At 43.1% G+C, this 12,752-nt stretch overlaps 2 protein-coding genes across 3 annotated transcripts in view; one reads left to right on the top strand and one right to left on the bottom strand.

The window, feature by feature from the left end:
• Positions 1–9,843, bottom strand: part of WDR26 (WD repeat domain 26) — a 43,520-nt gene extending 33,677 nt beyond the window's left edge. For both annotated transcript variants that reach the window (XM_045009746.1, XM_045009747.1), the window contains exons 1-3: positions 9,025–9,843; positions 7,070–7,169; positions 6,901–6,957 (exon numbers count right to left, since the gene is read on the bottom strand). In XM_045009746.1, coding sequence (XP_044865681.1) covers positions 6,901–6,957; positions 7,070–7,169; positions 9,025–9,389 — 522 coding nt within the window. In that variant the 5' untranslated portion in view covers positions 9,390–9,843. The remainder of the gene's footprint in view (positions 1–6,900; positions 6,958–7,069; positions 7,170–9,024) is intronic.
• Positions 9,844–12,453: 2,610 nt separating this feature from the next.
• Positions 12,454–12,752, top strand: part of CNIH3 (cornichon family AMPA receptor auxiliary protein 3) — a 136,862-nt gene continuing 136,563 nt past the window's right edge. The window contains exon 1 of the mRNA XM_045010944.1: positions 12,454–12,598. The gene's annotated coding sequence lies outside the window, so the exon portion shown is untranslated. The remainder of the gene's footprint in view (positions 12,599–12,752) is intronic.

Genomic DNA, 12,752 nt, shown 5'->3' with positions numbered 1-12,752 from the left:
ATGCATTCCAGATTGATTATGAATACAGCCTACAAGGACTACATTTGATTAAAACACCGAGTGCAACAGACCTTCTGTAACTCTTGAGAACAAATCACACTTATCAAGTTTTCATGTACATGAAAGAAGACTGCTGACATAATGTATAGCTTTCAGAAGTGTATGAAGATATGCATCACCATATAGATATTTGTAGCTAATTTCATACTATAGCATCTTAGTTTTCCAGTACTCTGATGTCCTGTAGGGGAGAGGTCAGAATCCCCTTTATAATTATTCTCCCTCTCATTGCACAGATATTCAGTTTGTTTGCATTCAGCGTGAAGAGGAGGCCCATTAGAGAAGAGAGTATCTGTACAATTTGTACAGGTATAATGTTGCAGATTTTGGGGTGATGAGTCATTAGAAGTAAGCCTTCCCCTTTTAATATTTCCTATCCACTTGTTAGGAAAGTGGAAGGGTTGATTCCTCACGGTAGGTGATCACCACATAACCCCAAACTTCGGTGTTTTAAAAAACTTAGTTCTTATCCAGAACTTCATGTTGAATATTCTCCAATTCTCCCTGCATATCTCATAGACAATATTTTGTTTCTTATGTATCCATCCACTTTTTCTTGGTTTCCCTTATCTGCATGGTGATAACCACTTTATCCAATTACTATCTCTACCTGGCATAATGGTTCTAAAAGAAGGGGTAATGAAAGCCATTTCTGTGGACGAAAAAGGAAAGGAAAGCTTTTTGTTGTTGTTGTGCCAATATCAGCAATTTAATGGAAATCCCTGTAAAAGCAAACCAGAGGCACTGTCTCCATGACTCATTTTATCCACACTAGTACAAGAAGCATGTCAAAATTGACCGACATTCAGCCCTGATATTGTGTATAGCAACCAAGGCAGAGTACTGTTGCCAAGTCAGCTGAATATGTACAGTCTTACAGTTGGTTCAGAGCAAATTTTCCTTTAAAAAAGGTCATTAACTCCATGAGTCCTAGGCATACTACTGAAAAGGACATCTCCCAGAATGATACAGCACCAGAGTTTTCATACATAGAGACACAGTGCATATACTAAATGCTACAAATATTTTATTCATAACATAACAGAGTTGGAACAAAAATGCTGAATGGATTTAATTACAACTAATGTCCCTATCAAAGCCCAGATAACATTTTGCCTACAGTTTAGTCACAACCTTTTTGTTATTAGTTCACGAATGAATTTTTGTCCAAAAAACCCTACTAAGTTATTTGATACAATGTAGAACTAAATTTCAGATTTGAGTTACAGTATCCCAAATAATGAGAAATTAGCTGTAGAGACCCTTTACGCTAATGGTCATGGATCCTATACCCGAGTTATTTTTAAAGATATTTTCTTACCTTATGTCAGACAATTCAGCTTATCTGCAACCAGCGCTTCTTGTGACAAGAGGGGCTTTTTCTGGCAAACTAAGTTCTATCTCTTCCCCCTACTCTTTTCCTAATTTCCCCTTCTGCTGCTACCATCTAATACCAGTAGTGCTGATAACTGCCTCTAGTGTCAGCTGCCATCCTCCTCAACTGGACAGCAGGGAGTTTAAAACATGTAACGTTCGTTCAGTGCCGTGTGCTCATAGTTATATTATAGCTTCAAAGAAACCCTGCTGGAAATATCAGATGATGTATCTCATGCTTATCAGGAGGTCTTCAATATATTTTTCTATTCAATATGAACAAAATAAGAGCATTAAATTGGTTGTGGTTAGACGGTTCCTACGTATCCAGCTCAACACTCAGATTTCCCTTAAAAAATAATTATCGTCTTGCAATGGAAAGTATTAGAAGAGACTTCATCCCAATCCCTTTCCATCTCTATCCTGTATCAATAAAACTGAAGAGCCCTGAAACAGTTAACTGCAAACCTAACATTGACAATATAGTTTGAGATGCAGTTAGCCACTTCACTTCTGAATGATCATTGTAAATCCACCAGCTTCAGCAGAGAGTGTAGCCACTCTATGTTTCAGTAGCAAAGATTCCTCTGTGTATTATCTGGTGGAGAAACCCTGCAGGGAATGATGTTCATCTTCTCAGGTTGCGGACTTTAATTCAGTTAAATGTTACAAAATCCGATGTACAGCACTAAAGATGAATTGAGGTACAAGTGTCGCATTCTGCTGTTTCTAGATACTGTATGACATAATTAACAGTAAAACTGGCTCAATGTTAAAGTGACCCTACATAAAGAATTGCTAGGGTCTAAGTTCGGAATAGGGTTGACCAAAAATCAGGATTGAAAAAAAGTTATGGTTTAAGTGTTTATATTGTCAGTGCTTAAACTATAAATGGGACGAAAGTGGATGTTTTGCACTTGTTTCTTTAGTTTACTAATTATATAAAGATTCTATATAAAATATCAACTTTAGACGTTTCTCCAAAATACTCATCTAAACTGAAAAAGCAAAGTCCAGGGCCTCATCCACATCCTAACTGTGAAAACACCACAGACCCGATAAGCAAATAGCCTATTCTATAACTACAAGCAACACCATATTTTGATATTCTGAATGTTCTCAAACTGAATCAAGAAAATTGAAGGGTTTTGATCTGTATTTGTGGTTTGAAGTCAATGGGACGTGTGTTCCTATTTAGGAACTTTAGTGTTTCAAAAATAAAAGCCTAAAGTGACTTGCATATATAAAAAATGAGTTCATAACAATTTTATTAGTATATTGAAAATCTAAATAGCTTTTCATCATTAACATCAAAACAAAATTGCTTTGAAGTGACAAACACTGTCACTAAGAGAAGTTTAATAAAAATATAATTTTAGCCTCCTAATGCTGCAACATTATGTACATGCTTAGCATAAATAGTCCTGTTGAAGTCAATGAGAATATTTATGAGAGTACAGTTGTGTGTCTGATTTGCAGAATCAGGGCCTTAACAGTCAATATTTTGTTTTTCCACCTATGGCACTTTTGTAAAAATTGAACAAGATACTCTACTAATAGTGGCATTTAACAATAGCACAATTTTTTCAAGCTAGTTTATTTAAATTAGGTTGAGGTTTTGTTAACTTAAAAAAAAAAAAGTCACTTGATTTAGGTCAGCAAAGTAAGTTATTCCAGCCTGGCTTGGCTCTCTGCTCTCCTGTTCACAGGGAGTCTGTGCACGCCATTCTTGGGCCAGAAACTTTTATGCTGTTGTTGAGTAGCCTCCTCTAGGCAATCCAGCACAGACATTGGCTGAAACTAGAGGAAGCTGCATCTAGCCACTCTCTTTTAGGTAACCAGGTACAAGGCCTCTAAGTGAGAGCAAAAGGAAAAATTAGAGGATCCTGGAGTGTATCCCCTTCCAATAAGGAATCATTACATCTTTTAGGGCTTCTCTAAACAGCAAATTACTTCTGATTAACCTCCATGTGTGGACACACTAATTCCAGATGGAGTTAATAAGGAATAGTTAATCTGCTCTTAATTCACACCCTAGTTTATTCCAGATTAATTTTCATGTGTAGACAAGCCTTTGGCTGATACCATAGAGTTAGGAAACCTGAGAGCTCCTACCTGGAATTCAAATGATCATTGAACAAAACTGCAGGTAGAAGTGCTATTTCTCTTAAAAGCGGGATGGTCAAGTTCACCTAGCTAGGTGAACTTATTTGACAGAATAGCCCCAAATCAAGTGTAGACAAGTGAAATTTCACTTGGAAATCACAAGTGCACTGACTGAAATGCTGGCCTGGGCCAAAAACCAAAGAGGATATCCTTACGTTTTTTGAAAAACAACAACACTTAACAGCAGAAGAAAGCTTTGGTTTTCATGTTTGGCCCACTAATCTGGATAAGGCTTTCCTCTGGCACCTCAGCCAATTGCATCCCCCATACAACATTACACGAAGTACATACATGGCTAGCCATATTACTCAACAGTAGTACAGGGCACAATTGCCTTTCAGTGGTGTTTACAAAGGAACTGAGAGGAGAGGCTACTTTTCATTTTCAGCTCAGGCCAGATGCAGCAGCTGTTTAATGAACCCCCAGTTTTAAACTTAGATTAGTAGTTTGTACCTTAATATGCAGCATTTATAGCACTTCGATCTGTAGATCTCAAAGCACTTTGTGGGCAGCTTATGCTCATTTTCACAGACAGAATTTATAATATACGTGCAATACAACTATGTTTGATATTCAGCTCATCCTTGACCAAGTCACATTAAAAGTAAGATTCCCTAGCCTATTAAAGCTTACAGTAAAATGTCAGTAAGATTGACTTTTTACATACACACACCCCCACCCACTCAACTTCAGATACATGTGGTCAAACTGCCAGGTTGAGATTCAGAAACCCAAGCCCATATGATCTTGGTTCATAAAACACAAACAGCATTTCTTCCCCTAAAGAATATGGTCATATACAGCACTTAGTAGAATAAGTGCAGGTTCAACATCAGCTGAATGAACACATTTTTTAATCTAAAATTATGATGAAGTTTGACTTAAAAACAGAAACCAGAAGCATAGTGCCTTCCAGAACATATAAAGTTGCCAAAATAAGTGTACACTGAATTGAGTATGAGCTTTCGTGAGCTATAGCTCACTTCTTCGGATGCATAGAATGCAGACTAACATGGCTGCTACTCTGAAAACTGAATTGAGTAGTTTTACTTTTTTCATCATAGGGTGGAAATAGATGAAGTGCTGGCATTAGTAAGATTACTAGTGATTTAAAAAAAAAACTGAATTATTTAACTTCCCCCCACCACTAGGACCATGAGTGGGAGAAAGATAACCCCACCTCTTAAAATAAACAGAAGTGCCTACATCATCACTGACGGTGCAAAACCCAGAGATATAATCTTTTATTAGATCTGATTATGCTCTATAGATAGTCTGAGCGGTGACAAAAAAATTCTTCTTTATCTAGCGAGCTTTCCTTTTCCAGTTGCTACTTATTGCTCTAAATTGGGCTGAAATCTTGCAATAACCATAAATATCCAGAAAAATATTTTCCAAATCAGCATTAAAAAAACCCCAACAGGTCAACTCTATAAGTTTATTAATAGCTTTTAAAAAAAATTCATGTACTAAAACATCTGACTCTAAAGATATGGATGATAAAACCCGATAAAGTCCTATCCCCTCACCTTACATCTTTAATTTATTTTCTTACTGCTGTACGTGTGGCAGACTTGTTTTTAAATAAAAATCAGTATTCGTTATTTTTTTTTAATTCATCAGACTCAGTTTAGATGAACAAAATACACTTTACAGCATCAATTTAGTTTAGATAAGGTAGAGTCTGAAAACAAAATTCACATTTCTACAAGTTGTACTCAGTTGGAGTACATTTTCCCAAGGTTAGGGTTTACATAGCCATTTATACTTTGGATTCGCTAAAAGCAAATCGTCCCCTTGTTTTCCTCTTTTGTCAAATTAACCTATTGTGACAAGTACAAAAAAAATCCTTATAGTTTGACAATTTTTTCATAAACTAGAATGGACAGCACCATTTTGAATGGAATAGGAAAAAATGCACATCCTCAAAATGCTAGAACCCTAATAAACGTGTGCTTTAATAGATGCTATGCTCTTGTGTATGCAACAGGCTACCGAATTCTCACTCCTCATGAGACACTGAAAATGTACACATTATTTTGGTATGTTCTGTTTGGATAGTCTTTCCTGCTGTCTTTTTAAAAGTTTGCCTTCCAATATTAGCCTGCGAAGCAAAAAATAGGAACTAGAACTATAGCTCAATAGAAAAGACTTTGGAGGGGTTAAACATTCACACAATTACAGAACAAGATGTAACTTCTTTCAGGCAGCCACTGATGTTTTGTTAAACATCTGTTTTTCCTACTTCACTTCCTGTTCTCTCTCTTCCCCTCCCCCGCCGGCAGGAAACTCTCCTCCTGACAACAAAATGAATCAGCTAGAAGTAAAAAGCTAAGCAGCCATCAGCTGATTCCTCATTGTTTACAGCCACAGGCACTTCAAAAAGCAGTGCTACTTTTTTCTCCCCAAATGACTACAAAACAACACTGAATAGCTAATAAACATTTATTGAAATTAATTGGACAACATAGTAAAATAAGATGTTTGAAGAAAGACAAGGCCTGTATGTAACCATTTTGATCCTGGGCCATAGAAACAAACCCAGAAACACTTTGTATGTCAACAAAGTTCACAAAGTTACTGAAACCACATATATTAAAACCAAACAAATTGTAACTCTGTCAAGTCACAGGATCTAAATCCTAGAATAAATCACCAGACTGGTCTGCTTTAAAAATAATTTAAAAAGAGGACAAAGCTCTACAAAAATTCTGAAGAGTAAACACACACATTTGTTCTCTAAAAGCCATCTAGAAAAGCAACAGTATTGTTCATTTTCTATATCAGCCACTGTACTCCCATGACATTCTATTGCAGTATGCAAACCCCCACAGTACCTAGGTATTGTACACTGTACCTAAGCTTGGTTCTTTAAGAAAAGAAAGGAAAAAAAAAAGAAAAAAAAACCAAAAAACACCACACCATCTATTTCAAACTCAGAAGCACTTTTAGAATTTCTTTAAAGTAACTGAATTAAGTATCAACTGAAGTTATCCAATTATGGATTTTAAATTAGATATGCAGATTACACAAGTTGTATTCTGATCCATGAAGGCAGACTTTAATAAATTTACACATTCAATGCACTGAGTATTGGTCTTAATATTTTTAGGCCTCCTCTCTCAAATACAACAAAATGACAGAAGAGCAAATTAGTATTGTGCTTGGGATAGCAAGTTGCTTACTATAATAAACACAGATGCCAACATTAACTCTGAAGTAGGTACCAAAAAAAAAAAAAAGTATATTACTACAATTATTCCCAACTACATCTGAAACAATTCAAAATGTGCCTCTTACCACAATTGCGTGAGGAGAATGCACCAAAGGCTTAAGTTCATTCAAGTCGTTCTCAGCCTGCAAAAATTGGTATAAAAGATAAACATAACCTTGAAGAACCATGAAATGCATTTCACATACTATAAATTTAACAGCAGTTATGCAGTCCTATATGCCCCACATACATTACCTTATCCCATTCTCCTTCCATGACATGATTGCGGAATTTGGTAGCAGAAGGATGTTCTAAACGACATCCTGACTCTTGCATGAGAAGATCAACAGTCTGGCTGCAGGAGAGATACAGTGTAAAAAAACTGACCAATTTTACTCTTAAAATGTACCACCCATTGCAATAAGTCTGTTATAGTTAAAAACTGACTTTTTATGAAGCAAAAAGAGTTATAACCAGATTCAGAAACACGTGAAGAGATAAGTATTCCAATCACTCAAGACACTTGGATAGACAGCTCTCTATAGCCACAAGAGTGGTTGATTGGTTTGAAAACTTGCATGAAGTGCCAAGATGGTCTTCTTTGACTCAGACAGGCATGTCCAGATAGAAATAAACCAGTTTCTAGCAGCAAGTTGTCTACACGGAGGAAAAATATAGGTTATAAACACTAGATGTGCCTCTATAACTACCCCTAGAGAATGGGTATAAAGGGCTGCCACTGTTCTGTATTAAGATGTCTGCAGAGATAGCCTTAGCTTTTGTTCATGTCAGGACTTTAAAAGGCTGGTTCCTTAAAATAAAAAATAAGCAAACTCACTAACTTGTAACCCTCCCCCTTTTATGCTAAAAATAACATTTACTGTGGTGTAGCCTATAAACAGTCACAAGCTGTCTCCTACTGTGAAAATCTGCCTCCTATGTCAGTGGTGTGTTTTATTTCATGTACTAAGTTCATTAGACTCAATCCAGCCCCACAACAGTTTGCCATCTCTCCTTTGGTACTTCCCTTGTAGCTTTATTTTCTGGGGCATCATCTATAGGACCCCTCCCAAAAATCTCAATATTCACCTAGTTGCTGTTATGTTATATTTAGAAAAGGGGGAGGGGAGTGTTTGTAAAATCCAGATGGTTCATCTCTCTGTATTTTATTTCTATTTCCCCTCCCTCCACTGCATACTCACCCAAAAATACTGCAGTGCTCTGAGCCACAGAAGAATCAACATATTTGTAATTTTAATTTTTTCAGTCTATAGATAGGAGTATTTTCAAAAGCTATTAGACATATGGCCAAACCAAACCTACAAAAGCTTTCATCCAATTACATGAACACAGGCTCTGCAATCAGAATCCTAAATGCTAGTTTAATTCTTTGGTTGGCTTGTTTACAATTAACCAATCAGCTCTTAAGACTTAAACAAAACAAAAAACATCCAAGTGTCCAGGCTCCATTATGTTCACCAGATCACTTCCCCCCACCATACCACATTTGTACTGATCTGACTTTAGTGATATGTGACTGGGCTTTCATATTGTCATCTTTGGCAGAGGAAGCCCTACCTGTCCCCCACCACGGTTGAGACACACAGTCTGTCTCGAATGTACAAAGCTGGTTGGAAGAGCCTTAAAGACAGGTCCCTCACATCATTATTTTCAACACATTAGGTCTGCCCCACAGCTCCCCCCTTCATATACACTTACTGATCTCTCTTTATAATGGGATATCAAGCTGTGACAAGGCAGTGTGGGAGAGAAGGCGGCCCCTTTCCTCCCCTCCACCATCCAAATCTTACGTATGTGGGTCATAAACAGATTTGTTGGTCTGTCTCCCATGGGCACAAATGGTGCCCTAAAATAGAACAAGTCTCCCAGCACCATTATTTCCCCCGGCCCACTCCTGCACCAAGCCAACCCCCTCCCCCACTTTTGACTCCTCTCTCCTTATCGATGTGCAATTCAGCTACATCAGTGCGGGTCTACAGAGGGGAGGGGCCCAGGGCCCCCAGCCTCCCTCCTGGTCCCTATGGAGGAGGAAGCGGGGGTCTCATAGCACCGCTAAAGGGAAAAGGGAAAAAAAGGCCCCCCGCCGTGTGGGGCTCTCTTACCCCAGCGCAGGCCTGCCCCGCAGGGGCCCCCTCCGCCCTATGGAGGAGGAGGGGGTCGGTCTCCCCTCCGAGGGCGCGGGCACTTACTTGAGGCCCAGCCCGTGGAGGTGCTGCCCGATGAGCCGGATCACGTCCTCGTCGGACTGCGAGAGCCGCTTCTTCTTCTTCAGGGCGCTGCCGCCGCCTCCCCCCAGCTCCGCGGCGGCCGAGCCGGGCCCCCCGGCGGCCGGGACCCCGTTGTTGACGCTCAGGCCGCCGGGGCTGCTGCCGCCGCCGCTGCTATTGGCCGCGGAGGCGGAGGGCAGTAGCCCGTTGGCGTGAGCCAGCTGCTCCCCGGCGGCCGAGCCCGACGAGGCCTCGCCGTTCTGGGCGCCCAAGCAGCCCAGCTCCGGGCCCGCCGGCCCCTGCGGCGGCGGCTGCTGCTGGCCTCCTCCTGCCCCGTTGGCCTGCATGGCGCTGCTGCTGCTGCTGCTGCCTCTGAGCTGGGCGGCAGGGGGGGCGAGCCCGGCGGAGAGCGAGGGGGACTGGGACGAGGTGAGGCCTGCTCTGCCCGCGGAAGCCCCGGGCTCGCCTGCTCCCTCCGCCGCCGCCGGGGACGCCCGGGCTTTCTTCCGCGGGGGCGGGGAGGCTCCGCCGGTGTCCGAGTCGGAGGAGGAGGAAGCGGAGGCCAGAGTTTCCTCGCCGAGAGCGGCCGTGGTGGGAAGCCGGGGGGGCGAGGAAGGGAGGCGGGGGGGGCGAGGGGAGGAGGAGCGGGGCCCTGTCCCCCCCGGGGTCCCGGAGGCAGCGCCGCCGCCCGCTCTGGGCTCCCTCTTGTTATTGCTGCCGCTGCCCCGAGCCCCCGCCCGGCCGCCCCAGGCGCCCGGCCTGCTCCGTGCTGCTGGGTTTGTCACTTCTCTGCCCAGCTGCAGCCTAATGGAGTCCGGGCCGGGACGTCACAGGAAATTCCTATACTGCCCCCTACACCCACTTCCGCCGCCCGGAGCGGGTATGGAGCCTATGGGGCAAGGGGCAGAGAAGAGCGGGGCTTCACCCTGCTTGGGCAGCGCCAGGGGAAGGGGGGTGGCACAGACCCAGAGGGGGCTCTGCCACACACCTGTCTAGCTGCCTCCCACCCAGCCCTGTGTGCCTACCTAGCATGTCTCTGTATACAGACTATATACGTGTCCTGATCTGTAATACATATCGACAGACTATATATAGGTGTGTGTACATCTGTAGGGGAGTGTGTAAATACACACACACATAGATAGATGATATACATACATACATATATAGATAGATGATATACATACACATACAGATAGATATATAGATGACACACACACACCAACATAAAATATGCTAAAAGAACATTATTAAGGTTGCCAGGTGATCACTCAAAAGTTAAATACCAGAGTTAAAGTGAAACCTTAATTTGGCCCCCTTGTGCCTATGCATTAGGAGATCATATTTAATTACAGGATCCCATAGTATTTTTTCCACAGAAGCCTACTGCCTATACTGCATAGTATAGATGGTGCTCACTTAATGAGCAGCTAATCAATATTTGTTTTTCTCCTCATTGTTTAATAACATACTAGTCAAACCCTGCTCTGAATACAGAATTATTAATTTTTCATGGGCTTTATCATAGTGTCCACAAATCTCTATTAATTTATTTTCACAACATCCTTGTGAGGTGAGAGGATATTATTATCCCCATTTTACAGATGGGCTATTGAGACACAGAGATAAAAGTAAAAAGTTCCCAACAAGTTTGGATGCCAAAAAGATACCTAGGACATAATTTTGCAGAGTACATATCATTACACAGCATTTTATGTGTTCAAAGCACAGTTCCATTAACCCTTATGTTCCACACCGACACCTGCCGCCACTGGAAGAGGGCTAGGCACCCTGCTGGGCTAGTCTGTGCTCCACTCTGGTTCCACATCTGACTGGGGACATTAGTTGGTGGCTCCTCCACAGAGCCATGAGCACAGGCATGTACCTGACGCAGTTCACGCACTCCTCTGATACATATCTTTCCTGTGATGAGAGGGAGACACTAGTGCATATCTATGTAGGGTGTATCAGGTGGCAGCCCTTCTGGCTCCTCCAGAACCTCTTACTAAGGTTATAGCTGCATTTTCCCCTGCACTTCCTGATCTGTGCACACCCCATCAATGGCCCCACAAAGTCATGGGACCTAGTCATCCATCTTCTCCTGGCATTGGCCAAGATGGCCATCCATCACACCAGGAGGAAGTTGGATGGGGGTACTCTGTGACTGTGGAGTCTATTTCCATTCCCTTTTTCAATCATATCTGAGTAGAGTTCCTTTCTGGGTGGTGTCTACAGACTCCTCAGACACCTTTGAGGAGTGGTGGGCACTGTCCGGGGTTCTCTGCTCTTTGTCCCCCTCTGGCTGCCTCATTTTTAACCTTTGACTTAACAACTTTAACCTTTAACCTGTTCCTGTTTTCTCTTTCATTGTCCCAAGTACTCAACTGTGACTGGGGCTTAGTGGTTCCTCCCCCTTAGTTGAGGGGGCGGGACTTAAGTTTTGAGTAGGCCTAGATCTGCCTGTCCAAGTACTAATAAATAGTCCACATCTATCACAGGTACATCTTCATGTGTAGGCGGTGGAGTTCCCCTTGGTGTGCTTGAGGATAGTCCTGGGTGGTACCACCAGAATCAGAAACCCCTGGACTACAATCAGAGGGATTGGGTGGATCCCGTGGTGTCTGGCCAGCGCATGAGATTGACTACGGACACTACCCTGTGCATCCACCATCCTGTGCTCCAGGGGATGAAGGCTTTTGTCACTTATCTTGAATGGTCCTGCTGGAGGGCACTTCCTGCCAACCTCTCAACTTCAGCCCTCCAGCTCTCATAATCAGGCCCCTGCGCTGTGAGTCCGCCCCCTCACCCCTGATACCTCTGATGCACCACCTGAGCTGGCTGAGCACCATCCAGCGGGCCCTTATCCAAACTGTGCCCCAAGAACATCTCTACATGCATATGCTTCATACCATCCACTTCCTTGCCCTCATGTCCCGCCCCAACACTAAGTAGTGGGACTTGCTGTCACTTGCAGAGGGTTGAGAGCCCCAGTGGACCAGCCTGTACGCCATCCAGACCCACGATCCAATGGGGATCTCAGTTGGCAGCTCCTTCATGGACACATGAACGTGGGCATATGGGTGGCACGGTTTACAGAGTCCCCCGACACCTGCCTTTTATGCGGCAAGAGAGAGACTCTGACACACATTTACATAGAATGGGTCAGCTGCTGCCCCTCTTTTGGCTACTCCAGAACCTCCTGATGAGACCCACCCACCTCAGTACCTTCAATAGGTTTAAGAGGGAACTGGGTCCATGTGACGTGGTATACCAGATGCTCTGAGGCCCCCTGGTGGAGATCTTTTGGCCCTGCCATACTCTGCCCCAAAAAAGGGCAGTGGAGAGGGTCCTCCAAGCTGCCTAGAGTGACTGTGTGGGACACAACCAATCAGGCCCAGCAGCCTGATATAACAAAAGCTGCAGGGCCAAAGCTGGGAGGTCAGTCCCTTGCTGCAGCTGTAGGAGTGTGGCTGGCTGATAGAGTGAAAGAGCAGTACTGCCAGAAGCCAGGGAGAGTGAGCTGGTTGCTGGGACTCCATTAGGGCAAGGTGCTGAGGTAAGGGTGAAGATGGTGTGGGGCCATGGGGATGTAGCCCTGGGAATTAGAGAAGCTGTGATATATAGTTAAAGGGATATAGCAGATGGCTGTGATCTACAGGGTCCCTGGGCTGGGGCCTGGAGTAGTGGGCTGACCTGCTGGGCCACCCCTA

Source organism: Mauremys mutica, chromosome 3, assembly GCF_020497125.1.
Source record: "Mauremys mutica isolate MM-2020 ecotype Southern chromosome 3, ASM2049712v1, whole genome shotgun sequence".
Classification (NCBI taxonomy): domain Eukaryota; kingdom Metazoa; phylum Chordata; order Testudines; family Geoemydidae; genus Mauremys; species Mauremys mutica.
Note: the sequence above shows the minus strand (reverse complement) of the source record. Positions and strands in the feature narration are given on the sequence as shown.